Raw genomic sequence first — 27,544 nt, 5'->3', positions numbered from 1 at the left:
AGCTCCTTTCAGGTAATTGTAGAGAGCTATAAAAGCTGCCCTGAGCCTCATCCAGACTGAACAATTTCAACTTCCTTAGTGGCTCCACATGAGACTTGTGCTCCAGACTCCTCATTAGCTTTGTTGCCCTTCTCTGAATATGATCCCAGGCCTTGATTACTTTCTTGTGGTGAAGGGCCCAAAACAAAACACAGTACTTGAGGTGCACCTCAAGTTACTCATCACTGCTGAGTGAAGGGAGACGATCACCTCCCTGCTCCTGCTGGCTACACTATTTCTTACACAAGCCAGGATGCCATTGGCCTTCTTGGCCAACTGGGCATACTGCTGGCTCCTGTTCAGCTGAGCATCAAACAACACCCCCAGGTTCATTTCTTCCACACAGTCTTCCAGCCACTCTGTCCCAAGCCTACAGCATTGTCTGGTGCTGTTCTGGCCAAAGTGCAGGACCCAGCACTTGGTCTTGTTGAACATTATCCCATTCCCCTCAGCTCAGTTATCCAGCCTGTCCAGCTCTATACCTTCAGGATAGAGAGACACTTCCTCCAAGCTTGATATCATGTGCAAATTCATTGAGGGTGCACTCAAACCCCTCATCCAGGTCATCAATAAAGATATTAAACAGGACAGTCCCAGTACTGACCCCTCGGGAACATCACTCATGAATGGACACCAACTGGGTTTAATTCCTTCCACAACCACTGTCAGGGCCAGTTCTTAACCCAGCAACGAGTTTACCTGTCCAAGCCACAGGCTACCAGCTTTTCCAGGAGAATCCTGTGCGATACAGTGTCAAAGGCTTTGCTGAAGTCCAGGTAGACTACATCAACAGCCTTTCCATCACCCATCAAGCAGATCATTAGATCATAGAATGAGATCAGGTTTGACAGCAGGACCTGTCTTTTGAGAACCCATGCTGGCTGGGCCTCATCCACTAGTTGCGTGGATGTAAATGTCATGTGCTCTCACTCAAGATGATCTGTTACACAACCTTCCCTGGAATTAAGGTAATTCCCCTTAACTTAATTGAGGTCTATCACAGAATCACAGAATCACAGAATCACCCAGGTTGGAAGGGACCCCAAGGATCATGTAGTTCCAACCCCCCTGCCTAGCAGGGCCACCAAACATACACATTTAGATCAGGTTGCCCAGGACCCCGCCCAACCTGGCCTTGAACACGTCCAAGGACGGGGCATCCACAACCTCCCTGGGCAGCCCGTTCCAGGGCCTAACCACTCTCCTTGTAAAGAACTTCCCCCTAACATCCAACCTAAATCTTCCCTCCTTCAACTTGGATCCATTTCCCCTAGTCCTGCTGTTATCAGCCCTTTTGAAGAGTTTACTCCCCTCCTGGGTGTAGGTTCCCTTCAGGTATTGATAGGCTGCAATGAGGTCACCCCGCAGCCTTCTCTTCTCCAGGCTGAACAAGCCCAACTCCCTCAGCCTGTCCTCATAGGGGAGGTGCTCCAGCCCCCTGATCATCTTAGTCGCCCTCCTCTGGACCCTTTCCAAAATCTCTATGTCTTTCTTGTACTGAGGGCTCCACACCTGGACACAGTACTCCAGATGGGGCCTCACAAGAGCCGAGTAGAGAGGGACAATCCTGCTGGCCACCCCTCTCCTGATGGAGCCCAGGATCCCATTTGCCTTTCGAGCTGCCAGAGCGCACTGCTGGCTCATGTTAAGTCTCTCGTCCATCAGGACCCCCAGGTCCTTCTCTCAAGGACCGCTCCTCCCAGCCTGTACAGGTGCCTGGGGTTCTTCCGGCCCAAATGCAAAACCTTGCACTTTGCCGTGTTGAACCTCATCAGGTTCACCCGAGCCCAGCCCTCCAGCCTGTCGAGGTCCCTCTGAATGGCATCCCTTCCTTCCACCGTATCAACCGCACCACTCAGCTTGGTGTCGTCAGCAAACTTGCTGAGGGTGCACTCAATTCCCTCATCGATGTCATTAATAAAGATGTTAAAGAGCACCGGTCCCAAGACAGACCCTTGGGGGACACCACTTGTTACCGGCCTCCACCTGGACATAGAGCCATTGACCACCACCCTCTGTCTGTGGCCTTTCAACCAATTGCTTATCCATCGGGTCGTCCACCCATCAAATCCACTTCCCTCCAATTTGGAGATGAGGATGTGGTGGGGGACCATGTCAGAGGCCTTGCTCAGGTCCAGGTAAATGACATCGGTCACCTTCCCTTCGTCCACCAATGCCGTCACTCCATCATAGAAGGCCACAAGATTAGTTAGGCATGACCTTCCTTTGGTGAAGCCGTGCTGGCTGTCTCGGATCACATGCTCATTCTTTATGTGACCGAGCATGTTGTCCAGGAGGATCTGTTCCATGATCTTCCCAGGCACGGAGGTGAGACTCACCGGCCTGTAGTTCCCCGGGTCCTCCCTGCTCCCCTTCTTGTATATGGGAGTGACATGACCCTTCCTCCAGTCGTTCGGGACCTCACCTGACAGCCACGACTTCTCAAATATGATGGAGAGCGGCTCGGCAACCACCTCAGCCAGCTCCTTCAGGACCCTGGGATGCACGCCATCCGGCCCCATAGACTTGTATTCATTCAGTCTAAGGAGGCACTCTCGGACTTGCTCTGCCCTTACAGTGGGGAGGGATTTACCTCCTTGGTCCCCACATAGAGGTTTGGGGATGCAGGGTTCAGTTTAGCTAGTTTAGTTCAGTAGAGCTAGTTTAGCTCTAATTAAAGGAATCTCAATATCACAAGATTTCCAGTGTTTTGACTCAAAGTGTTCAGAGGAAATGTTAAGTGTCAAACAAGGCTTTGCATCTTTAGCTGACAAGTGTGGTCTGGTGAATTAAACACTAAAGAACTTGATTAACATTAATATCTCTGTATGTTTTCCAAAACTATTTAGGTATTTGCAGTTGTAAGGTAAAGCATTCAGACTTTCACAGTTTACATTGTGTAAACCATTATGAAACTTGATAAACTTGCTCTGAGTATGAAGAATGAGAACCTCAAAGATTCACCCAAGTCTTACATGATGCACTATTCACTATGAAGAAATCCACAGGGAAAAAAAAAAAAAGAAGTGTGATATTAGAGCATTACAGAAACAGGAAAAAAGGAACAGAAAAACAACATAGGTTAGGCATTGCAACACATTTTAGGATGAACTTAGACCTTCATTCTACTCCTTCACAGTTAGTTTCTTTTAACTAACTTTCCCTAGACAACAGAGTAAAATATTTTTCCTCTACTGGCAGTAATTTAATTACCGGAAAAGTACAATTGATATCTATTGAAGGAAGTGAGACTATTTCCATAACAACAATTTATCAGTAGTGTTTGAAGGTATTTTCAAATTGGTCAAACAATGCAACTTCAGCAAATAGAAATGTCACCATGGCAATTTTACAAATAAACTCCCTAACTTTTAAAATAAACAACAAAACTCTTCAATGATGTCTTCATTAAACAGCTGACAGAACTGCAAAAGCTGAAAAAATCTTTTTTTTTTTTTTTTTTTTTTTTTTTTTTTTTTTTTTTTTTTTTTTCCCCTTTGTCCTTCATCTGTCTCCTATCAGTTTCATGCCTATTACACAGAGCAAACAGGTTTTGCCCACCCTCTGCCTTGACTTCAGTTTTACCCACAGGAATACGAGAGCAGTTAAAAAAAGAGATACACTCTATTGGTTTCTTTCAAAATCCTGAATTACAGTACTCCATACAGTTCAAGCCTTACTTTTTGGCAGCCAGTAACCTGCAGGTGTTCCCTATATAGTGTTTAGCAATTGAATCCACAGTACATATTAAAATTATTAACTTACAGGGTAAGTGCAAGGATTTAATTTTGATTCTTACAGCTTAAAGATTTTAATGCTGTAGTTCCTAAAATACAGTCTTTTCATTGCTAATAGTGAGGCCACTGGACACTAATCACTTGCTAGGCTTTTACAAGATTGTGACTTGTAAAAAATAAAGCTACTTACTGCTAAAGCAGCCTTATTTACTACAACTGATCGATGACATGTACATTTACAGTGCTTTCTAAGTAATTAATATCAATTACAGCAAGTGTTCAGTGTTACTTACACATGCTACTCTGGAAGTCTGCACTTAATAATGCATATGCCAATAATTGCTGTTTAGTGAACAACAGGTTTCTGCATTTTACCAACTGTCGTTTTAAGAAATGGACACAATAATTAATATTAGCCTTAAAAAAAAATAATAATAATTAATTAATTATTTCTTAATGCATGGGAGGACAACTTACACTTGTTAAGGAAAACCATAATTCAGTTCCAGCCTCTGAAATTCAGTGTCAAAAAATTACTCATTGAAACTACATGCTTGCGTGCCCCAAACAGTTCTCTGCTGACTGGAATGGACAATAAAGTAAAGACATCTGAAAGCATTTACTTCTTCTGTTATGGTAAAAATATCCAATTTGGGAATTAATTAACAAGAAAATCAATGTAACTTCAGAATATAAGTTTTCAAACAGAATTAATGAAGAAACATTTGCTGATCTTTCAAATATGATAAAAATAAGCCTGATAATTTTAAGTATGTAAATGGAATCAGAAGGAAAAGAAATACAGTACAGAACTGCTGAGTTACAATAATCGTCCACCAATCAACCACCATAAATACATCAGTCATTCACTCCAGAGTACCTAAGAGGCAGACAGCAAAATTTCATCTGGAATTTAAGTTTTTACTGTGTATTTTCTTTTTTTTTCTTTTCTTTTCTTTTTGTTGTTGTTGTTGTTGTTATTACATTGGACAAGATTTCCAGCCTGTAATTTTTTTCACTGAGTTTAAAGCAGCTTGGGCAACTGGCACAGTTACAAGCCATAATGTCAGGTTAAAGCTATGTACTGTTAGAGGAAGACAATTTTTACTGGAACACCTTAGGAATTAAGTAAGATGCCTCAACTTCATAACGTAGCAGTTTGTTATCTGGAAGATACATTTCAAAATGATAGGTATACACTCGAATGTGTATTTGCTCTCCAGTAAAATTAACTATGGTGAATAGAAGCATATAAGCACAGCATTGATCAATATACACTGGTACAGAACGTCTCAAAAAAAGTGGCTGTTCTTTGGAGGGAATGAAAAGCTACCCATTCTCTCCCCACTGTTTCTTCTCATTAGCATGCTTCTGACCTCTAGACTCTAATTTTCCCAGGCAGAAATAAATTAAGGCTGCTACTGAATTTACTTCTAAAAACAAATTACAAGAAAATGACTTCAGCCACCCACAATCCCCTGTCCACTGCCTTCTTCCTGACAGTCTGTAAACACACAAAACAGGGAAATCTCAGACCTAAAACAGTTTCATTGTAGAGCATTTTTTTCTCCAGACAATCTCTTGTGTATACTATAGGAGGAATGGAGGAACAAAAGCAGTTGCATCAATACCATCTCAAGCAACAGAAACACGAGTTCTCCAAAACTTACATCAAAATATTCCAACAACTCACTCCTAAAGTAAAATAAATTAGAACTACAGACAAGGAAGAAATTAAGAATTTACTGATTGCAAAACATCCTACTGAGAATGTAGTACTGCTGATTTTATTGAATGAGCATTAAGAATGCTTCCGTGTAAGTTCTAACTACATAATAAATTGTTTCCAGAATCAGCACATCTAGAATACTAGAGAATACAAATACTACAGAATACAAATCTAGAATACAAGAGAAAAACCTTGCTGGATTCTCTTTTAATTGAGTTGAAACAGATGGTTTAATTTCTGAAATGCTAATCTACTAACTGCAAATTCTGTATTTCATAGCACTTTGCTTTTGTTGACACCGATGGCTACATTTACACCGCAAAGCCCATCTTCCTCTCTCTAGGAATTCATTTGGCGGCACAGTACCCCTTGCTATGTTACAATGAGCCAGTGAATCATAGTGAAGTGTACAGGTCTATCCATAATGTATTATCTTAACTTACAAAATTTGAGCAAAGAGACTGTGTCTTCAAAAACTATTGCCTCCCACCACCTCAAAGTACCATAATTCCTTTTTTTAATATCATGGGTGTCCAACCTTTTGGCTTGCCTGGGCTGCACTAAGTGAAGAGGAATTGTCCTGGGCCAAATAGAGATTTTTGATGAAATTTTATTCTTTCTGTACTTCTTCTTTGAAAACAGTTGTTCACAAATGTACATACTGCCCAGAAGCAATGACATGAATAAGGCATGACTGCAAAGCAAAGAACAGGTCTTATAAAAGTCTAGACACGTGATCATTTTTTAGTTTGATTTGAATACCTGATCAGAACTCATTCAACTGAGAATTTGCAGGCAATGTATTTATGCTGACTGAAAATGGGAGTCGTAGTATCTAGGTAGGTGCCTCGAAACTAAAAAAGATTCTATACCTTAACATTTCAATGATATTTGGAAAACGATACTGAACTAATAATGAACTAATAATGCTTTTTTTTTGTGTGTGTGAAAACATCATTTACTGTTTTGCAGGTTTAGTGGCATTAAGATTTTGACTACATCAGGCAACAAAACCTAAAGTGGAAAACAAATGCAGAAAGCAAAATATTCTGGGTTTGGGTGATCTTTTGTTTATTTGTTTATTTTCATATAGAAAAGACTTCCAGCAGCTCTAAGCAGCAAAAGACTCTGCCACTAGACAAACTGAGAACTTTATACAACCTATATTCTACGTGGACAGCGCCTGAATCACAGTTTGTCTCTCTCAAATGTTAAGCATGGAATTAGTGAATTAACAGTTCTTGGCAAGAAGAACATTGGTTCATTGGTTATTTAATGAAGATCTAAAGGTTAATGAAATTAGAAAACAGGATTCAGTATATAGTTGCTTATTTCTAATGCTTTTTTTCCTGTTAAAGAAAAACATGTATATGAATTTTACAGTTCATGAAAATAATTTATTCAGAAAATATAATAATAATTAGATTGTAGAGGGACTAATATTTAGAGGAAATCTGTAAACATTTTCATAGCCAAAATTGAAAAGAAAAGCACTCCAAATTACCAATTACCAATGAGTTTCTGGTTTATTTTGTGGGATGTTTCTGAGTATGTAATCTATTTGAAAATCTATGCATTAAGATGAATTCATAGTTGTTCACATAACTTTACTTGAAGAAACCACGAACAACAGAGCCCCATTTATCTTTCACATGGGAGAAACAGAGAAGTAACTCTAAACAAGTCAATATTGCTACACCAATGTAAGCAGAGAAAACAAATGCATTTTCCTTTCAGTCATTTAGAGCTTATGCAGACAAAATACTTACGTATTGATTATATAGACGTATAACAAGTTATTCTTGATGAGAAATAAGAAGCAAGTTAAAAGCATTTTCATTCTAATTCCCAGTCTCATACATTACATGGAATGAGCCAATTGATCTCAGATATTTGCATATTTAACTGCTTGCATAGTCATAAGAGTACAAAAGAGCTTCCTATAACCAAATACTCATGATAGTGAAGAAGACAACTGTAATAACATGATTTTCACTTTCCTTCCATGTATATTAAAATGAGATGGATCATAATATCCAGAACCAGACTGAAGTATTCCATAATCACCCAAAAGCACATTCAATCTTTGTTTTCACAGAGCTGCTAGCATGCATGAGAAAACACTTATAGACTGCTCTGGGATAAGGCTGTAAAATGCACTTTTGTATTTCCCAAAGGAAATTCAGTGTTTTCCACGGATGAGTAAGTTGGTTTTCAAATTATGCAACTCATCCTGATATTGCACTCCAGTATTACAGGTAAATATCCCCACTGCAGTAGCCTGTGTTCTTTCTTTGTCCCCCGACAGACATCAGAGGGATGGGAAATGCTGTGTATTTTTTTTTAATGCATCCCTTTCTTTTTCTTTTTTTTTCTTTTTTTTTTTTTTTTCTTTTTAAAGGTGGGAAGGTAAAGTCGGAATACTTACAGGTTTAGAAAAACAACATATATGCAGAGCTTGTCCTGAGGCAGAAAACTGTGCACAAGGAAAAAACTAAATGTGTCTTTAAAACACTTAAGAGGTCAATAAGCAAATGTAATTGTCAATACAGACAGAACTATTTAGTTCATAAGAAATACCACAGATTTCTCCCAGTAGGTAGATAGAGGCAACACCTCTCCTTTCCACTTAGCCACAGACAGGAATGAGCTGAGTGTAAGGACTTGGAATGGCTGAAGCACAACTCCCACCAAGAAACAACATGTGGACCCTGAGTCTAAACAAGATTTTTAGTTTTCTAGCTTAGGAGACATAGAGAGAGGGCAAGTACTAATGAGTGCCTTACATGGAGGAGTATGAGTATTACTGTGAAAACATGGAAGACTATTTCTACCTGCAATGAAGGACAGATTATATGTAGTAATTATTAATTCCTCTGGAATTCACCCCTTCTGCACCACCTTTAAGCTAGATCAGCCTTCTGCTAGGAAGGTCAATATATGTCATAATTATTTTGGGCCAGTCTTTTACTGTTTGTCAAAGGAGACATTCCAACCAATTGGCAACAATCAGAAAGTGGAATCCTTTTTTCTCAGGGTGTTTCACTGTCTCTTCTCCCTGTGGAACTAATTCGTGCCTAAGCTACTTACTCTATATCTGTCTTAAATCAAAATACTAGCAGCATGCCATCTGGAAGTACAATTCACATCTGTCATACCCATCTTCTCATTAGGAAGCCATGGTATACTTTTTTTGTCCCTGACAGTTTTGTATGACCTATAACAATAGATATAGTCTTCAGAAAGCCAAAGAGCAGGAAGAGGGAAGTTTTCTTATTCCTCATGCCTTCAACAGAAAACAGAGACAGATTCAGCAGGTCAAGACTGCTGCTGGACTGGAAGGAATCCACAGCCACTTATGCCACTGAGGCAGAATGTTTTTTATGCTTGAGAGGAAGGTTTCTACAGTGCGAGGCTCAGCGACAACTAGCGCCACTAGGGAGATGCTGGAAGCAGCTCAGAGGGCAGGCGGACAACCAGCAGAAACTACACCTGCTCCATATGGCTCACTTTTGTATTTTCTGTAAAAGCAGACACAAGTCAGTGCCTGACACTACCTAAAAATAGGACTGTGTGGTTATTCTATGGAATAAACATACAAACATTTGACTGTCATGTTGCCATAACTTTGAATAAGCAAGTAAACTTACAAAAGAACATTTTAGAATGAGGATTCTTAACTGGAAATTTCATGAACCTTGGGAGTTACCAGTACTGCATTCAGCTCTGCGTTCTTCAACATAAGAAAAATGGAGACCTGTTAGAGCAGGTCCAGAGGAAGATCACAAGAAAGATCAGAGGCCTGGAGCACCTCTCCTGTAAAGAAAGGATGAGGGTGATAAAATTGTTTAGTCTGTAGAGGAGAAGATGCCAGAGAGACCTTATAACATCCTTCAAGTACCTAAAGGGGAACTACAGGAAAGATGGGAAAGGATTCTTCATCAGGGATGTTTTGTTAGGACAGGAGATAATGGTTTTAAAATAAAAGAAGGTAGATTTAGATGAGACTTTAAGAAGACATTCTTTACTACAACAATGGTGAGACACTGTTGGGATTCAAGAAAGGATATTCAGAGCAGAAGCTGCAGAGCAAGATAAACAGCATGAGAAAGGAATGCTGAGAAGAAAGGACCCCTCCTGAAGAGAACAAAGATCAAGTAAGCTGCATGATGGCTGCATGATAATGACCCTGACTGGAGGAAGAGTTCGTGGCTTGGAATGACTCATGACTCAGATTGGATAAGCGCTGCACGCCAGGTTAAGGAGTGTTTGTGGAATGTTCTGTTGACATGTAAAGGCAGGTGGGAAAGTTACAAGAGAAAAATTGTGAATGTAAACAAGGGATGTTTGAACCTGCAATAAACGGTTTGGGTTGTTCACATCTGATCTGTGCCTCAGACGCTGCAAGACACTGGAATAGATTGTCCAGAAAAGCTGCGGATGCCCCATCTCTGGAATTTTTCAAGTCCAGGTTAGATGGAGCTTCAAGTAACCTGATCTTGTGGGAGGCATCCCTGTTCATGTTGAGGGGTTGGAACTAGGTTATATTTAAAGTCTCTTCCAACCTAAGTCATTCTGCATTTCTATGCTTGAAAGGTAATGATACATGGTATAGAAATGAAATATGCACAGTTTCTGTAGATGACCGAGGAACAACAGGATACATCACTGGTAGGGGATTCACAGTATCTGTGAAGTAGTATGAGCAGAAGATTGGATCTTGCGAAGTGTGGAACTGTGCTAGTTTTTCCTCAGTTGAGGATCAGCTGCAGACTGCTCAAGAATCACTTGTAAACAATCTATCTTCCATCAGCAGCAGAATTAACATAGCAGGAGCTCTTACAAGCTTCATGAAAATTCTCCTGTGAAAATAGGATATGCCTTTAACAATGATGGCAAAATGTGTTAAGGCCATCTCTTTCACATTTACCCGAGCTAAAAGAGCGAATAATTAAACATTTAGGAGGAAGATACATGGGGAAATTTGACACTGAAACATCTAAAAAAAAAAAATCACGATAAAGCAGAATTTGGTCACATATGTTTCAACATAAAATCCGACATCTACTTTATTTTTTAAAAATGTATATACTGTAGGAAATATATTCATTTTTTGAGACCTTGCCACGAATACAAAGCATACATACATACAAAGGAACCAAAAGCATTTTATCTAGAAGAAAGCTATAAAAATATACTCAATTATCTGAAAATCACTAGTGTTCTTCTTTTAGCTGTTGGACAGCTTAGTGTAAGCCTGGAGACTTTGACACAAAATCTGTATTCTAATGCTAGGGCAAAACCAAAAGAAGCACTTGTAGAAACTGCTTTTTAATATGATATTGTGTTAACTGATTACATAAACCCTTCAAATCAAGAAATAGTTTAATCCTCCACACTATGATTAAACCATCTAGTGGAAATTATATTTATTTTGCTTACAAGTACATTTCTCCTTTCCCCTTCATTCTGTGTGTGTGTCTTTATATATGTTGTTACAGTAAGACATTTAATCAAACCCTTTTGAAGTGGTAGAGTGGAAACAGCTGTTTCTGACAATGTGTCGATGATATGGGGCTTAAAGCTGTCATGAGCTCCAGATTGCAAGCAGCACTAATATGTGGTTGGGATGGTAGTGACTTGCAGGTCATGGCAACTCCTTGAGGAATGCTTCTAAGCCAATCAGCTCAAGGTGGTGGCTCAAAGTCTTAAAGCTTTAGTGAGCTCTCTTTCATTTAATGCTTTTGAGGTCACACTTCAAAGTGCTCTTTTTTCTAAAGAGCCACTGGCCATATGTGGGGGTTCTAGAGCAGATTTTTAAAGATTGCTTGCTTCAAGTTCGGACTTAAAAAATTAGAAATGCATTTCCATTACACAAAGGATGTCTTACAAGTTCAATAAAACCCGAAGCTTACATCAATAACTCACTTTTTTTGTAAAGAATGATAGTTTAAAAACAGTTTCTGGATGACTGATTTTTCCACAACAAAGTGAGCTTAAGGCTCACATTTCAGTGTGCCTAACAACTCATTAAAACAATTTTCTGATATATGAACATTACAAGACATAGGGCACCTAGAAACCATCTGTGAATACAGACTTTCCTCAACAATATTCCCACTCAAAATACTTATTGCAGAAATGTCTGTCTATCCAAGAAACCTGCACTTTCATTTCTTCATGCAATTGTATTTGTTAAAATTAGACTAATGTGATTAACATCCATCCAAGCAACACTGTTAGAATGAACACGTATGTGCTTTTTATTAAGAAGGCCCTAAAATGATTTTGTTTTGACAGCACTGTGGGTATACATTTTTCAGAAAATATTTTAAAAGGTCCAGGGACTAGGGAAAATAATCTCTGTAGGTTACCTATAGAGTTGAAGGAAGAAAAATGAGTCCTGTAAGAAATTATTCATAGCAAATAAGAGTAGACTTCTCTGAACTGCTTCCTAGATACCTCTCCTCTTTGGCTCTCCAGGGGAAAGCCAGCTCTGTAAAGTCTGCTTGGAAATAAATAAACAATCTTGAAAATGCTTGCCTTTTCACTGAAGTTCAAAAAAAAAATAAAAAAATAAAAAAAAAATTCCCATCTCCACAGAAGTATTGTATTCCATGGAAAGTATTGCTCTTCTAAAATTTGACTGGATGCTTTCAAAGAAGATAAATACTTATCTAATGTAAATACAGCCAATCGTGAAAATTTTTGAGAACAATTGGATCTAAATCCAGAATAACTACAGTCAGATTACCTTTTTTTTCTTTTTTAGCCAAGCTTAATCTCAGCTGCTGCTGCTGCTGCTATACTGAAGTGCTATAATTCTTTTACACTCTGCAGAATGGAGTAACCAAAAGCAAAGATGTTCAAATGAATATATATATAGTAATAACTCATCTGTGCTGTTTTCAGTAGTTCCTTTACTATGCATAACCTTTTTTCAAATACATAACTCACTGTAATACAGCTTTTCAATATCTTTAAAACTTATCAGAATTAATTCAATGGTGAATGAATCACCACCAACACAACAAAAATATAATCCATATTTGCTTTCTTAAAAACAATGGTTTGCATGTTCCAGAGAATTTTCATTTCTCCTGTAACTACAGACTGCTGTGTGGTTTTTTATTTAGGTTTTTTTTAGCCTCCTTAGTCACAAGTTCTACAAAAATGGATTGACTGAATGAGAAAACGATCCAGACACAGGCATATTAGTTGCCACTGTACCCCAGTCTTGAGACACTGAAATAGTGGAAAGCTTGCTGAGGAGACAAATGCAACAATGGAGATTCTGCTGTCTGGGAAAAAATTAAAAACCAAAACCAAAACCAAAACAAAAAAAAAAAAAACCAACAATGAAATGGCCAACTCGTTAGTTCTGAAAGTCATAACTCAGGAAATTATTTACAATAAAACATGGACCAGAATGAGGTCAGTATCACATGGTAGTCTCTGTACTTCGCCATACCGCAGCTTCATTTCCTGTATGTGTGCAGTTTAGTCCCCAGAGCTACTGTGGGTGTTTTGAAGTTGAAGCATCTGGGATGTGCTAGGACCTCACTGTGACAACTAACAGGACACAGCCCCAGAGTTAGAATGCTGACACTAAATTTGTTTCATGAAGGTTCAGATGAGAATCTGAATTCCCTTACTAGCAGTAAAACACTGAAGAGTTTGTAGCTACTCTCACTGCTACTAAGGCTAATATTTCATAGTAGAGATATGAGTGATATTAGATATTAAAGAATATGCAATATTTGCAAAGAAATAGATACTCAGATACAAGAAATTGTAAATCTGAGTATTGTTTCAGGCTGCACTAGTTATCTATCAGTACCTAGGTGCTGATCTAATTCTAAATAACTGATAATTTAGGTGTCTTGGTACAGTGAATAACAAGGAAGTTGTAACAGAGAAATGGATCACCAACTTAGGGTTCAACTTAGGACTTGGTGGAAGGTTATCTTTAGACCTGAAAATTCTATAGTTTTAAGACTTTTTTTTTTTTTTTTTTTAACTGAAATTGCTAACACAATTTCAAATTAAGTACTATAGACTTCTATGACAAGAATGTGTTCTATATTTCATTTATTACATATGCAAGGCATGAGGTTTTAAAAATAAATTCTGTCCCTTATATCCACGATTGGTGTTTTTTTTCCAAAGCATGAAGGTAATTGAAAAGGAATATAACAATGAAGTGTTAAAATGAAAATATTTTATTCCCTTAGTTCCTAATACAATAAAAAAGGTAATGAGCTTTTATTTTTGTTTTCTAAAAAAGAGCATTTACACATTCTTACACATTTCCACTTCAATGAATAAACACTTATTTGCTTTTGTACTTCAATCTTAGAGGAACTATCTCTAAAGTAAAAAAATTGTTTGTTGAACAACAATATTTTGCCAGAAGTTCAGAAAGAGGAAAAGTCTTAAATTATTATTTAAAATGCCTTTAATAATCACAAAATAGCCTTTCATTGTCCTTTTATTAGATGAAATTAGGAGAGCTTTCCAAACTTAACACATTTAAAAATAGACAAAGAAATCTAAATCTATATTTTAAAACATGTTGGCCAAGTATGACCTGATGTTAGAATAAAATGGGAGTGTGGTGATTGTTCTAACAAATGAATGGCTTTATCTGACTACCCTATAATTAACCACTAAAAAAGTATGTATGATACAGGCCAAGAGATCAAACATCAGCAAGAAGTCTCTCCTCAGCACAAACAGTTTTGCACTACAGAACATTCATCAGTTTAAGTAATGGATATCATTAAGAAGGTACTTACATTAGGTCTTAATCCTGCTGCCAGTTCATAGTACTTCTCAGCTTCTTCATTAAGACTGGCTTGTCTATCAAGACAGAAAAAAACAACATAATGACACCTTTTTTTCCATATACAAAAGCACACTTAAAAAAAATACTGCAACCATTTCCCACTACTTAAGGATATTACCATAACAAATGCATGAAATATGGAAATCTTTTAGATTGCATTTCAGAATATCCATTACAAACATTTTTGTGCCTTATTTTCTTCTTCGCTCTGAAAAGGTATTAGTGCACACTGAAGAGTACTGCAGAAAGCCAAATACTCATCTGAGGCAGAAACACACATGTACCAGTCTTCATCAGATGAATATTTAGCACGTTTTTGTAATTAGCCATACTTTAACAGCAAATTATTAAGCAATATGTTATACAGTAGTACAGTTTATTTCTGTGTGCACTGTTATCCAATTAAAAGAAAGAAAACAGAGAATACAATGATTTCTTAAAAATCAGTTTCCTTGATTCAGGGAAATAATTTACATTAGAGTTCTCATTTTGGCAACTACTCACACCAAGAGGGGTTTTTTAACTTAGAACACATAACCCATGGGACTGAGCTTCATGGTTCCTGAAGTACTATTAGCCCACCTTTGTTCTTCTTCCTTTCACACAGACAACAACTACATTCTCCTATAACTTAAATTATTACATCTTCATTCCCTCTTTTTTTTTTTTTTTTGGTCACAGTGGGCCCTTTTAATCTTTTCCTTCAAACTCATTTCTTCTTCTTTTGTCTCCAGCTTCTTAATTTCCCTCCAAATAATCATCGTGGCCACTGGCCCAATGTCTTCCACATCTTAAGAAAGATGACAAATATTTAGAAATGACCAGTCAGGCAAGATAGGTATCTTCTGCTATTGTTCTATCACAATAATGAAGCCATCATGGTATCGTGGGTGGGAAAAACATACACACACACACTCACATACATATATGTAATTTTTGCATGACAAGTTACCTGTCCTAGGACAGGAGTTCTTCAGGGTATTTGTGGGTGTTACATGATTATAGATGCATTTCTACGATACAAGTGAAAAACCAGAAAACAAATACAACACAGACAGGGGTAGGTTTTTCTTCTTTTTTTCCCCCTTTTTCTTCACCTTCCAAGAACACTCCAAAGAGTATCAGTCATAGAGCACTCATACCTGGAGATTTTACCATGTTTGTTACATATGAGGTTTTACATGTTTCAGTGATTACATTGTGTTTTGATTTTACATTCCCATCCACCCAAATTTTAAACATAGTCACACTACACATAACAGGCAATTTCAATCAACACATCTTGACAGACAGCAATTGGTCCTGGGAGGAAAAAGGGAGGATGGATAAACTCTTTGAAGTTTCTTAATAATTCACATGCAAGCTGAAACCACTTTCTGACTATGCGCTGAGTAGAACCCAGTTGATACCTGTGAACTGTTCTAAATTACTTTACACATGCATCAACATAGTGGTTATCACGGTTAGAAACAGTTGAATATCTGAAAATATTCATTCAACATGCTTCTGAATCACTCCTGCTAGGCACAGGAAGCTCCTGAAACTACTGGGAAAAAAAAAATTCTCATATTTGCAAATTTCAGTACTTGCTACAAGGCACGTAAATTGAAATTTATGACACAGCACTTCTTCCTGTTTCTACTTAGTATGGTGCTTTCACTACAGTCCCATTCCTCATTCTAAAGGCAATCATCCTTAGTTCACAGGAAAGGATCTTACAGAAGCTGACCTTCAACTGAAACTTAGCACTGTCAATACACGATCACTGAAGCTCCAGCCAACATAAGACATTTCCAATACATGCTTCAATACATTCCATTACAATGTATCTAGTTTTGCTGAAAAGCTTCAAATAGAGGCTATAAACATAACAAATACTTCGAAAGTAAAACACGGGACCAGTTACTATATTAAGGATCACCTCCACAACAGCTATATAGCCCTGGAATTAAGCTGTTTGAAGAACAAATTTGCCAAGAAAACAAATTTTACAGACAACTACTATGCAAATTTTGGGGGAAAAAAAAGAAAAAAGTAAAGATCAGTCTATCCCTTGTTCAGAATATTCAAAATTCGGTAATTAGTGGAGTACAAAGTAAATTGAAATTTAAGGAATTCTGTTATCATCCTTCATCTGAAGTAGCTGTTCTTAATCCATAATTCATTTCTAAATACATTTATATTGAATACATTTCTAAAGCATATCACTTCTCTCTTAGGGTAGTTCACTTCCATGCCTTCTGAACTTCTATATTTTCTACCTCAAAGACATGCAGTCCACTCAGAATCTAACCAAACAGATTTTATAGCTGAGGTACCTCAATAGCAGTTACTTGCCTACACGAAACTGTTATATTTACTAATTTCAGCTTTTCTTTTATGATTCTCCTTAGCATTCATCGGTACCATAGTTTCTAGTTTTCTTACTCCATGCCACTCTGAGTATTTGTTTCTCTTCTTACTAATTTGTATTTTGGTACTGCTTTCTACTTGGAATCACCTCAGCTCTCCTTCATTCAAAGTATTCTGAAAACCATTATGAGTCCTCCAGACTCATAATGGAATTGCAGTTGCTTTGTCCCAGAGTAGTTGCTTTGACCCAATAGACAATCTCTTTGCCTAATTTCTATTATGTAAGTAATATATTGAATAAATTGCTAAGCATAGCAATAAAACAAGATGGGCAGCAAAAATGAATCAAATCATAATGCCTGTGGTTTTAAGGAAATACTTGGCAGCATTCAATTTGACTTTGCCATGCTGAACCTTGCTATATCATCCACACCAGCTGAGACTCCAAGAGCATATTAAGAGGACATTACAGTCTTCCACAAAGAAAGCTGTATATTTAAATGAAAAAATTAGACCAACTAGACATCCCAAGTGGGCACAAAAGGATTCTAGCTAAGCTAAACTATCAGGGCTTTTTTTCTTGGTGGTGGTGGGGTTTTTTTAGAGTTTTGGTTTAGAGACTATTTTGTTGTTGCCATTTTCAGGTTTTTAATTCTGCTTAAATATTTAAAATAGAGAATGCTGTTCAGAATCCCTCAGCAAAATACTGGTTGAAACCTACAAGTATACAGACCTAACAAGATCAAATAGCCCTTATTTCAAAATCCTATAGAAATATTCAAGGTATAGAGGTAATAGAAGAGGTATAGAAACCTCTCTTTGAAACACAGGCCACTCGGCTGAAGCTGATTCTACCTCTGTTTTAATATAATTTTCATTTTCTTTTGTTTACTGTCTTGAATAGTAAAATTACAGCCAAGCAACACATCTTCATAAGAGAAATAACCTAAATAACAGTTTTGTGCTGATTAAGTACGTTTTTTATTTCCTTTCTCATATATTTTCTAAGCACAGATACAATCTAAATGAAATTAAGTATTCTCACACCTGTCAAGCACACAATAGATAATAGTTATCCTAAAAACAAGTATGGAGAATACCTATTACAGTAATATGAGATTAATGATAATGTGCAGGCAGAAGCTCAATGTTACTGAATCTGCCATCTTTAAAAGGAAAAAAAATTCCTTCTAAAGGAAAGGAAAAAGTCTAACATCTTATTAATTTCAGAAAGAGAACATAATTAAATATAAGACTATATAATCATATAAATATAATATATATAATATATATAATTATATATAAATATATAATTAAATCTAAGACTATATATTGAATCAAATATATTGATAATATTAATTCCTCTTGTGTAGCTTCAAGTATCCTCAAGCATTACCTTGAGGATATTTAGATTTCAAACCATCATAGTGTTCCCTGTTGATAGTAGCAAAAAATGTGTCACTTCCAGTACTCTCTAGTTAAATCCAGATCAGATTCAATCTATTCTTTGCAGTTGCTTTGTATTCTAAAAACTTTAAAGACCAGATGAAAGAAAAGTCTGGAGAATGTTCTTCACAAAATAAACCAATTGTTCTTCTGTGTAAGAAAAATAATGATCTGCTTGTGAATAACAGAAATTTTAAAAGTACTAAATTATAAGCACTCAGGAAACTAGAAAGAGATAGTACTAAATTCTGCAACAGTTTCATTCAAGTTCTTTTTATCAGCAATATTGAATTATTGACAACAGTTGCTGGGCTTTAAAAAAAACAACAAACTCTATACAAGCAAAGACTGTAAAAAGTTCTTCCTCCAAAACAGAAGAGAAAATCAAGTTAGATTTAAACACACTAACCTGAGCATATGGGCAGCGTTGAAAACAACATCAAATTCTGTATTATCAAGTTCAGCTGCCTTCTTTGCCATCTCAGCTGCTTCGATCAGACGGGATTCCTCTAGCAGGAATTGACCTGCAATGGAGAACATGAGGTTGATGTCATAAAAACCAACTGATATATGATGCTTCAGATAATACAGTTGTGAAATACACATTTTTCAAAAATTGGATGTTCCACACTCAGTGTTTGGTCATTTGCTGATTTGCTGTGCGTTACAACATGCAGGATCTGTCTCGTTTCCTACATAATACTTATCTGTTCTGTAAAAAAACTCAGAAAGTATCTAAAATCACATTAATGAATTTTACGATGGCACAATCTTATTCATTAGACCACGTAAAAACCGAAAAGAACGAATAATGTAATATGAGCCAAATTTTAACTGAAGTACAGTACTTTTGGAAGAAAACCACATATCATCTAATAAAACTCCATAAAAATGAGTTTTCATTGAATAAGGAGAAAATGCTTTGGAAGATACTCCAGCCACCTTAATTCTGTTCCTTTTAATGATTTTTTCACATTTACTTTATAAAATGTGTCATTTTGGATCAAGGACATTTCACAGGGTTTCAGCTGTCTAGACTTTATCTAAATAACATATTTGGAAAATGTATCTTAAAGTATGGAGATGACACATTCCAGCATCCCATCCTTATTTTATCTTACTTTTGTAAAGTAAGATCAGTCAACCAAAAGTCTATGAGGCCATCACTTGCCACAAGTCTCTTCAGGGGCAGCAGCCCATGAACAAATGGTTTCTTCTCACAGTGACAGATTTTGTTTCTTGCTTGTCTCCTTTCCTCACACATTCCCTGTTCTTTTGATACTCGTTTTAAGCATATGCAGAAAATCCACATAACTAGAGCTAGCAAGGTCTGTAGAGGCCACAGTGAATCCAATGATGCTTGATACAATGAACACACATGCAGAAGGAATTACCACAACACCAAAAGTGATGAAAGACAGCTTTCATAGATTTTTGCTTTTTCTCTATGGATGCATTTCAACTTGGCAAGAGATTCTTTATGCAGGCAGCTACCTGTCTTAGTTATTCAGATGTACAAAAAGTCTTCGGAAAACAATAAAATAAATGCCTTACTGCATTTGTAGCATAAGCCTGGCTTGCTTTAGTTACATCCACACTCAAATAAGTGCCATCCTTTTACGCATAATGATGCTTTGTGTTGTTTCCAGAAACAAATAATTTCCAAAGAGGTTTTCTTACATGGATCAACAGCAGCGACAAAGATGAAGAGGAGGACGGGGAGAAACACACACACACAAAACAACATACAAAAACAGTTTGAATCATAAAAAAGTAATCGAACTTCAGAATTAGAAACCATCACTTAAACCATTAATTAGAGCCTCTTAAAAAGGAGAAAATGTCAGTTTTCCTGCCTCGCAACAAGAAGACAAACAAATGCCAAAAGTTTTCTCCTATTTCCTCTTCTTTTTTTCTGTACCATTTTAGGGTTTACTTTATATGTAATTAGACAAACACTAATATGAATTTGAAAATTCCCACGCAAGTAAGTCTTCTAATTACAATAGGCAGTTCTTAATCTGGGTTGACTTTCTAAATTCCTTACAGAGAAATCTTTGAAACAAGCTTGAACAACTGACATTCTGATTCTTTCAACAAATGAATTGGATGAGTAATACTAATCTTGGGTCTATGCCAAAGCAAACTAACCTTAAACTGTTAACATTAAGTTTGTTGTTTTTTTTTTTTTATGGAAAGCATGGAATTAGGAGAACAAGATTATAGTAACTGGATGGGCTATTTATACATCCAGCAAGGAGGTGAGAAAAAGAATCTTTCAGACTTCAAGATATAGTCAGCCTTAGAAGATCATTCTGAAAAAAAATCTTCATACTTAGGAAAAATATTTTGCAGCTTAAACCCAAAAATAATGTCAAGTGATCATCAGGGCAATTAATTCCACATGGGTAGAAAAAAACTCCATTGTTCTCGACAAAAAATTACTCAAGTCCATCTTTAGAACCACGCTTCTCATTGTCTGTATGAAACATTTCAACACTGGACCTCAACCAAGATGTTATCTCATATATATTTATAACTACCCTACACGTAGTAGAATGTAGATGATATGCTCAATTTAATGTGATCTAATCAATGATTTTCTTGAATCAAGAATTACTTGATTACTCGTCTTAATAAAGACGGTAAAATTATTTCACTTCATCCATATAATTTCTAAATTACATTTTTTTAAACCATTTCAAACTAATACAAATGGTTTGTTGGCAGTCCTAAGCGAAACACACTTGGTTAATTTTTAGCTCTTTAAGAGGTCTATAAGATCAACATATCACTGAAAATATTATGAAATTCCTACATACTTTGGGATTTCTAAAAGAAGGCTGATTTAGAGAAGGTCATTATTTACATTTAGCAAGTGCATTGCTAGTTAAAACCTTATTTATCTTAATAGCCTTTTCTAGGACTCTGGATGCATACATTCCGTTAATCTACATGGACATACGAGAAATGTCAGCAACAGCTATAAATGAATGTTTTCAATTGTTAAAAGTAAAATTTGCCCTGTTTGCTATTAGACCTCTTAAGCATGCCTCTATAATAGGATTACGTTACACAGCACATTAAAAGATTACCTCTACTACAGGTTTACCAAAGCGAACTAGAACAAATTGCAATTTATCCATGACCCCAGCTAAGTACAAGCAAAACGCTCTGGGACCACACATTCCCATAAACAAGTCTCTTTCCATATCACAGGATTAATAACATTGCCAATAACTCATGGTAAGTGGTAAAGAGCAGATGACACATGGCACCCAGTAGAACCAACTATAGCACCTCTTACATCCAAACTCTTACAGAATCCTGACAGCAAAGAAAAGGAGAAGACCCCCTGAAAGAACCCATCCCTATCATTTCCTGAGTAGAGGTGGCTTAATCAGAGGTTGCTGATTAAACAATTTCTTCTGTCACCTTTTCAATCTAATGAAAAATCAATACCTGAGTGCATAACAGATGTGTGGTGGGCTGCTACCCCTTACTGCCAAGCACTCCCCCACTCAATCCCACCTCTCAGCAGTACAAGGTGAAAAAAATATAGGAAGAAAAAAGGAAGAAAGCTTAGGGTTCAACACAGACAGTTTAATATGTGAAAAAAGAGGGGAGGGAGGGAATTGCAAAGTAAAGGAAACTGCTCACCACTTCTCACTTGCAGACTAATGTCCAGCCACTCATTGAACAAAGGATACTTTAGAAGCCAAAAAATCTTTTTCTTCAACTATCCCAGTTCTTATCGCAGAGCATCATACTGTATGTCAGAGAATATCCCTTTGGCCAGTTTGGTCTTTCATCCGAACTGGTCATTACTTCTCCCAGTCAGAGTAGGAGGAGCCAAAACACCAGTGTGTTTATCAATGCTGCTTTAGTCACAGATTCAAAACCCAGCATCATCCAGTTATAACTTAGGAAAAAAGGTTAACTTCATCCCAGCCAGACATGGTATCAGGTGGAAACTTACAGCTGACAATTGAAATTTGACAGGTTCTCCTGAAATGCAAACCAAATTCACTCACACATTTAAATTTGATTTACAGCATATAAGTAGTGGTAACCCATTTTGAAAACATTAGTTTCTTATAAAATGATATACAAAGATCATTCAAGAATAAACTAGATTGGCAGGTTAGTGTTGTGCTTTCTTCAAAACAGACCTCTGAACCTTTCCTGTCAAAGCTATTAAGATGTGTTTTCTTAAGAGAAGAGCACTACCAGGGCAAAGTATTGGCTAGATCCTGAAAGTGAATCAGTAAGTCTCATCCACAAGTCTCAAGACTGAGGAACAACTTGTGTGGGTCTAAATTTATGTGTAGGATTTTCTCCTTTGAGAGGTAGCTGGCAAACTGCATGATTTGTGAGATACTGCCCAGTATCACGTACAGAGCGTTCTTACTGCAGGTGTCATGAATCTGACTCTTGCCAATAACATAAATTATGGCAGCCTGACTGTTTTTTGGAATTAGAACCAGGTTTTTTTAGAAAACAGTTTTCTAGAAGCTCTTGTTCCAAGATTTTCTTCCTTCAAGAAATTAATAGTTCTCATTAACTAGAATAAGTGAAATCCATAGTCCAGGTGTGATCTTCAACAATACTGTTCTCTGTCTGGAGCAACATTACTATTTTAAATATAACTTTTCATCTTTCTTACTAGATAGCACAGAGATGAGTGTAAATGCATAGCCAAGATTTCTCAAAGACCTCTGGGAGAAGATGATTCAATGCCTTGTTACCTTCTCAGACGTTATTTTTTTCTAAGCCCTAAAATATCCAAGCCTCAGAAACAGCATAAATACTGAAGGATCCTACACCTTCAGCATTGTTCAAACTTTTTCTTTCAAATGATCAACAGTGGTTTGAGCCCACATTTGACTGGAAAAAAAAATGAGGCAATATACATGTGTCTGAAAAATACCATAAAAAGATATTTCAATTCAATTTCAGTTTTCTTTTTACAGATTGTTTCCACTTCCTAGTAGTTGGAAAACAACAACAACAACAACCACCAACCTAACTTTCACCTTCTGCCAAAATTTTTAGCAAATATTCATCCAAAGAGATGAAAGCGGACAGCTCTACTCTGTGTAACAACCTCTCTAAAATGATCATGAACATTTGTAAAGCATTTTGTTAAGACATGTGCCAAGAACCGTTTAGAAGCCATACATCTAAATGTCTAGCTCTGTTACTTTGTTGTAATATAAAAGATATTAATTGGTTGGGATATGCTTATGCATAAATATCTTTCACGTTAAGAGCACAAGGACATTAGTGCCTTTCTCTAGAATCTCTCTCCTATCAACTTCTGCCCTACAGGCATTACGAGCTTTTATTTCACTAGATAAAACTGAATGTTGCATCGATCTTTCTTTGGTTCAAATTTTCTATTTTTTTATTCATTGGCAAGCAGTCAAAGGTACTTTGTACCAAAACAAGGAGAATTTCTAAAGGAGTGCATCTTGCTAACACTGCTTTTAAAACAAATCACTCTGAATGATCTCTGAATTCTATTGGTTCTGTTCTTATTCAAACTTCAATAATTTATATTCTTGTCCCGATATCTTTACTAATGCAAGAAAAACTAAGTAAACTGTTTTCCAAATAAGAAGGAAAAGATCTTCCAAGTCCCACCATAATAGGAAATTGTTAACATTTGCTTTTTTTAAAAATGGATATACCTTTGTCATCAAGCCTTTTGTATATTATCCTATGCAAAAGATTTTTCTCCGTGGTAGTAACTTAGCTATTTTAACCTGAGAGATAGATATATCAACACCATAAACTCACATATCAAATCTATTTATAATGAATGTCACTAGCAATACCTTCAGCACATTCAATGCTGAGGATATGAAGCCCAATATTTGTTGGTGTTTTCACAGCACTTTGAGTTCCAACATAAACCAAAACAGGTATCATGTTCTGGGTGAGCTAATGCATTTTGTCATCTGAAGCATACATAAAGGCTACAAGATCATGTCTTGAGAACTGAACTACATTCTCACTGGCACAGTGGCAGGACCATGTCTGAAGTTGTCATTAACTCTGTGGCAATCTGAAGCAAAGGAGCAGATGCAGGTATTTCTCTAAATTGAAAAGTTTCAATAGCTGTGGAAGGAATAAGAGAAAAGATCTCCTCTCTGAGTTGATATCCAAAACTTTGCAGCTGATGAATCAACGTCGCAAGATGCCAGGTCAACAGACATGACCTAATGTAACTGTTTCCTTCAAGAGTTTCAAAACAGATTCATTGGCTGTGAATGAGCAGTTTCCAGCGCAAGGAAATGTTCGCTAAAGATCCTGCTTTCCTGTTAAGACAATTTCTCACTGAATTTGTAGGATGTGACAGAATAAACAAAGGGAACTTACATCAGAGTCACAAAGATGAAGGCAGTTTTCCAGTTTGTTTTATTGCTTCTTATATCCTATTCCACCCTTATATAAAGCTGCTCTCTGCCTTTCTTGCTGAAAGGGGTGTTGGGGAGCCTATCCTCTCAATTGTTTCCTTCTGAGAAAACTATTACATGCAAATAAGATGTATAAAAGACTGTCTAAGCCAGTGCAACATCGGTATCTGCACTGTCTTGAAACAGTCCTTTTTCTATGCCTTTTCCTTTGTCTGAAAAACTTATCTGTTGCAGTTGTGCTAAATATACCATTGGATGTCATCCAGAGCACAACCAGAGGTAACAGAGAAAAAAATAAATCGTGAGCTTTTGAGACTCGGTGTTTGAGCTTGTAGCCATATCTGGATCACTAGAAGCTCTCAACGAAACATAAAATTGATTACACTACAGAGGATCTGATGTTTTTTCACATTCTAATCTAGATTCTGGACACTATATCATTCCCCAGACACCTGATGATATTTGGAAAAGAGATATTTGGAGGGGAAAGATCTATCCAGTTGCACTTCTGTAGCAGCTCCACGTTGTCTCTTCAAAAATCTTCATAATGAGATTGCAATCACAGGTCAAAACATATAATCATTAATAAAAATGTTTCCGGGGATGTTTGCACCACAAGCTTTTCAGTTTCTGCAGAAACTCCAAATTTTGGCAGCATGAAAGAAGCATAAAGCCATATTTCTAGCAATGTTTCCGATCTAAAATTTCTATTCAATATCTCTTGAGCAGCCTAGTGTATTGTGCTGAGGAAGCAGAGTCAACCATGTATTCAGGATGTCAAAATGATTACATTTAAGGATACCTCAAGGGAAGAGCCAGAAACATGTAAATTCCACAGCATTTAGGGTCAGTGACCTAACCTGCTTGGAAATATGCCACTACATTCCACTTCAGTGATGGGTTCTAAAGGGAGTTTGTAATAAATAGTGATTAGAATGGTTTGTAATAATCTTCTTTGAATGCTGTGTGATAGCAACAGCCTAAGAGCAGCAAAAAGAACTTGAAAGCTTATACACATGCTCATTAAAGTTATTCACAGCTGCCAAGAAAAATGCAAGCAAGACTTCAAATTCTTCCAGATAGTTCAATTTCTACTACATCCCTCTTGTTTGGTTTCCTTTTGGAAGAAATACTGTCTATGCTAATAGAAGCTGAACATTTTCTTGAAGTTATTGGAGAGAGTTCTGGGAGCAGAAAGGTTGGAAGATTTGAGTAAGTTACAGCTCTCTGCCTGTTTTAGACCTGCAAATCCTGTCTTCTTTGAATAACATTCACTGATATTGTAGGAGCAGGTACAAGACACAATTCAAGCATCTTAGTTTGATGGCCCTGTATGCTCAAAATGGAGAGATTTTTTTCTTTAGAAAGTACACGGTCCACAAAAATACATTGTTTGAGTATCATAAACTTATTTTTATAGCTTCCCAGCAAAATTGTGATATATTTAATATTCCCACACAGTTTAAAAAAGCAAAAAAAAAACACAAAAAAACAAACACCCTCCACATTTCATTTACAGAAAGGTTCATTGCATGCATACTAGGAAGGCTGGCAAAGAGACTTAGTGATGGGCATACTGCATCTGGTTGGCCCTGACCCCATCACTGAATTTAATTTTTCAACACACAATCTTTATGTAGCATCTGGTGTTCCCAAAAGAGCAGACCCAGGAACTCAGTTTTATTTATTAGTCAGCATATACTGAACTTCACCAATCTGCCAGTCTGAAATGGACAGTTCATTCACTGGAATTACAAATTGCAAAGTCAATTTTTTCATTTCATTGATGAAGAACTGAACTTCCTATGATCTTAGGTGACATTTCTTCCACTGGCACAAAGCTCTTAAAGAAATCATTAAAATTTCATTGCTAGGTCATAGCTGACATTTCCCTTTTGTATCAATATAACTTACACATTTCATTTTTCATTATTACACTTTTCAGAAGATATTTTCCTTACATATTTGGGAGATAAATAAAGTTTTCCTAGGCTGTTCCTCAGGCAATGAAGACCAAAGGCACAAAGCTTCAGCACTGTGAACAGTGTAACTACACATTATATACATCACAGCTAAGAAGAAAACTGATGTTCAAAAACAAATAAGCATTTATTAAATTCAACTTGGTCTAATCAAAACTGATGACTTTAAAGCTTTTTTAAACAGAAAATGTGTATTAAAAATATCCAATTAAAAATCTTAAGTTTTACAGAAAAATTCAAATCTTATATCTGAAATAATTTCATACAGTGTTTTGTTTAAAAGCATGTAGGTTGTGCAAAATAAAAAACAAACAAACAAACAAAAAAATCCAACCCAAAGGTTTTTCATTGCTAGAGAATTAAAAATAAACAAATAAAATTTTACTGATGCTTCTGCACTCTCCCCCACTGCATTTCTTCCTCCCAGTTGATATGCATTTTATCTCTTCCATCTGCTAGATGTTTCTGGCAGCGTACTATGCCAGAGTAGCTTATATCAGATCACCCATCAAGACTCACACTTTGTAAGCCAGTGGTTGTGGACAACGTTCAGATGTTCAGATAAATTACATGTGAGAAGAACAGAAGAGAAAAAAAGAGTGCACAGAAGAGTGCTACCTGCATTTCAGTCTCAGAGGGGGCTGCCTTGCTCTCTGGTCACTGCAGCAAGAGACACTTCCTCATATGATTTGAAGCAGCAAAATGTCTGCAGTGCAGAGGGATTTGGAGCTCTTCAGACTCTTCACTAGATTTCCTTTCAGACTTCTCCAGCTATACTGAGTTTGGGACACACTGCTTTAAGTGCACTGAAATCCAAAGTGAGCAAGTTACCTACACGAAACTGTTTGTAACTCGAGCACAGAAAAACTCTGTGGTGGTATTATCCCAAGGAGATCCAGGAAGCTGTTCACCTCAATTTTCATGGGAACAAATAAGCTGACTCCTGCACAAAATCATATCTTCTAAGAATAGCTTTGGCTTATGGCCTG

The 27,544-nt window shown here is 36.8% G+C and overlaps 1 protein-coding gene across 2 annotated transcripts in view; it reads right to left on the bottom strand.

Moving 5' to 3' along the window:
* TMTC2 (transmembrane O-mannosyltransferase targeting cadherins 2) overlaps positions 1-27,544 on the bottom strand; it is a 239,019-nt gene that overhangs the window by 10,158 nt on the left and 201,317 nt on the right. For both annotated transcript variants that reach the window (XM_042889535.1, XM_042889536.1), the window contains exons 10-11: positions 18,561-18,675; positions 14,304-14,367 (exon numbers count right to left, since the gene is read on the bottom strand). In XM_042889535.1, the coding sequence (XP_042745469.1) occupies positions 14,304-14,367; positions 18,561-18,675 (179 nt within the window). The remainder of the gene's footprint in view (positions 1-14,303; positions 14,368-18,560; positions 18,676-27,544) is intronic.

This window comes from Lagopus leucura, unplaced genomic scaffold (genome assembly GCF_019238085.1).
Source record: "Lagopus leucura isolate 7727_CA_CO unplaced genomic scaffold, USGS_WTPT01 Super-Scaffold_100159, whole genome shotgun sequence".
Classification (NCBI taxonomy): domain Eukaryota; kingdom Metazoa; phylum Chordata; class Aves; order Galliformes; family Phasianidae; genus Lagopus; species Lagopus leucura.
Note: the sequence above shows the minus strand (reverse complement) of the source record. Positions and strands in the feature narration are given on the sequence as shown.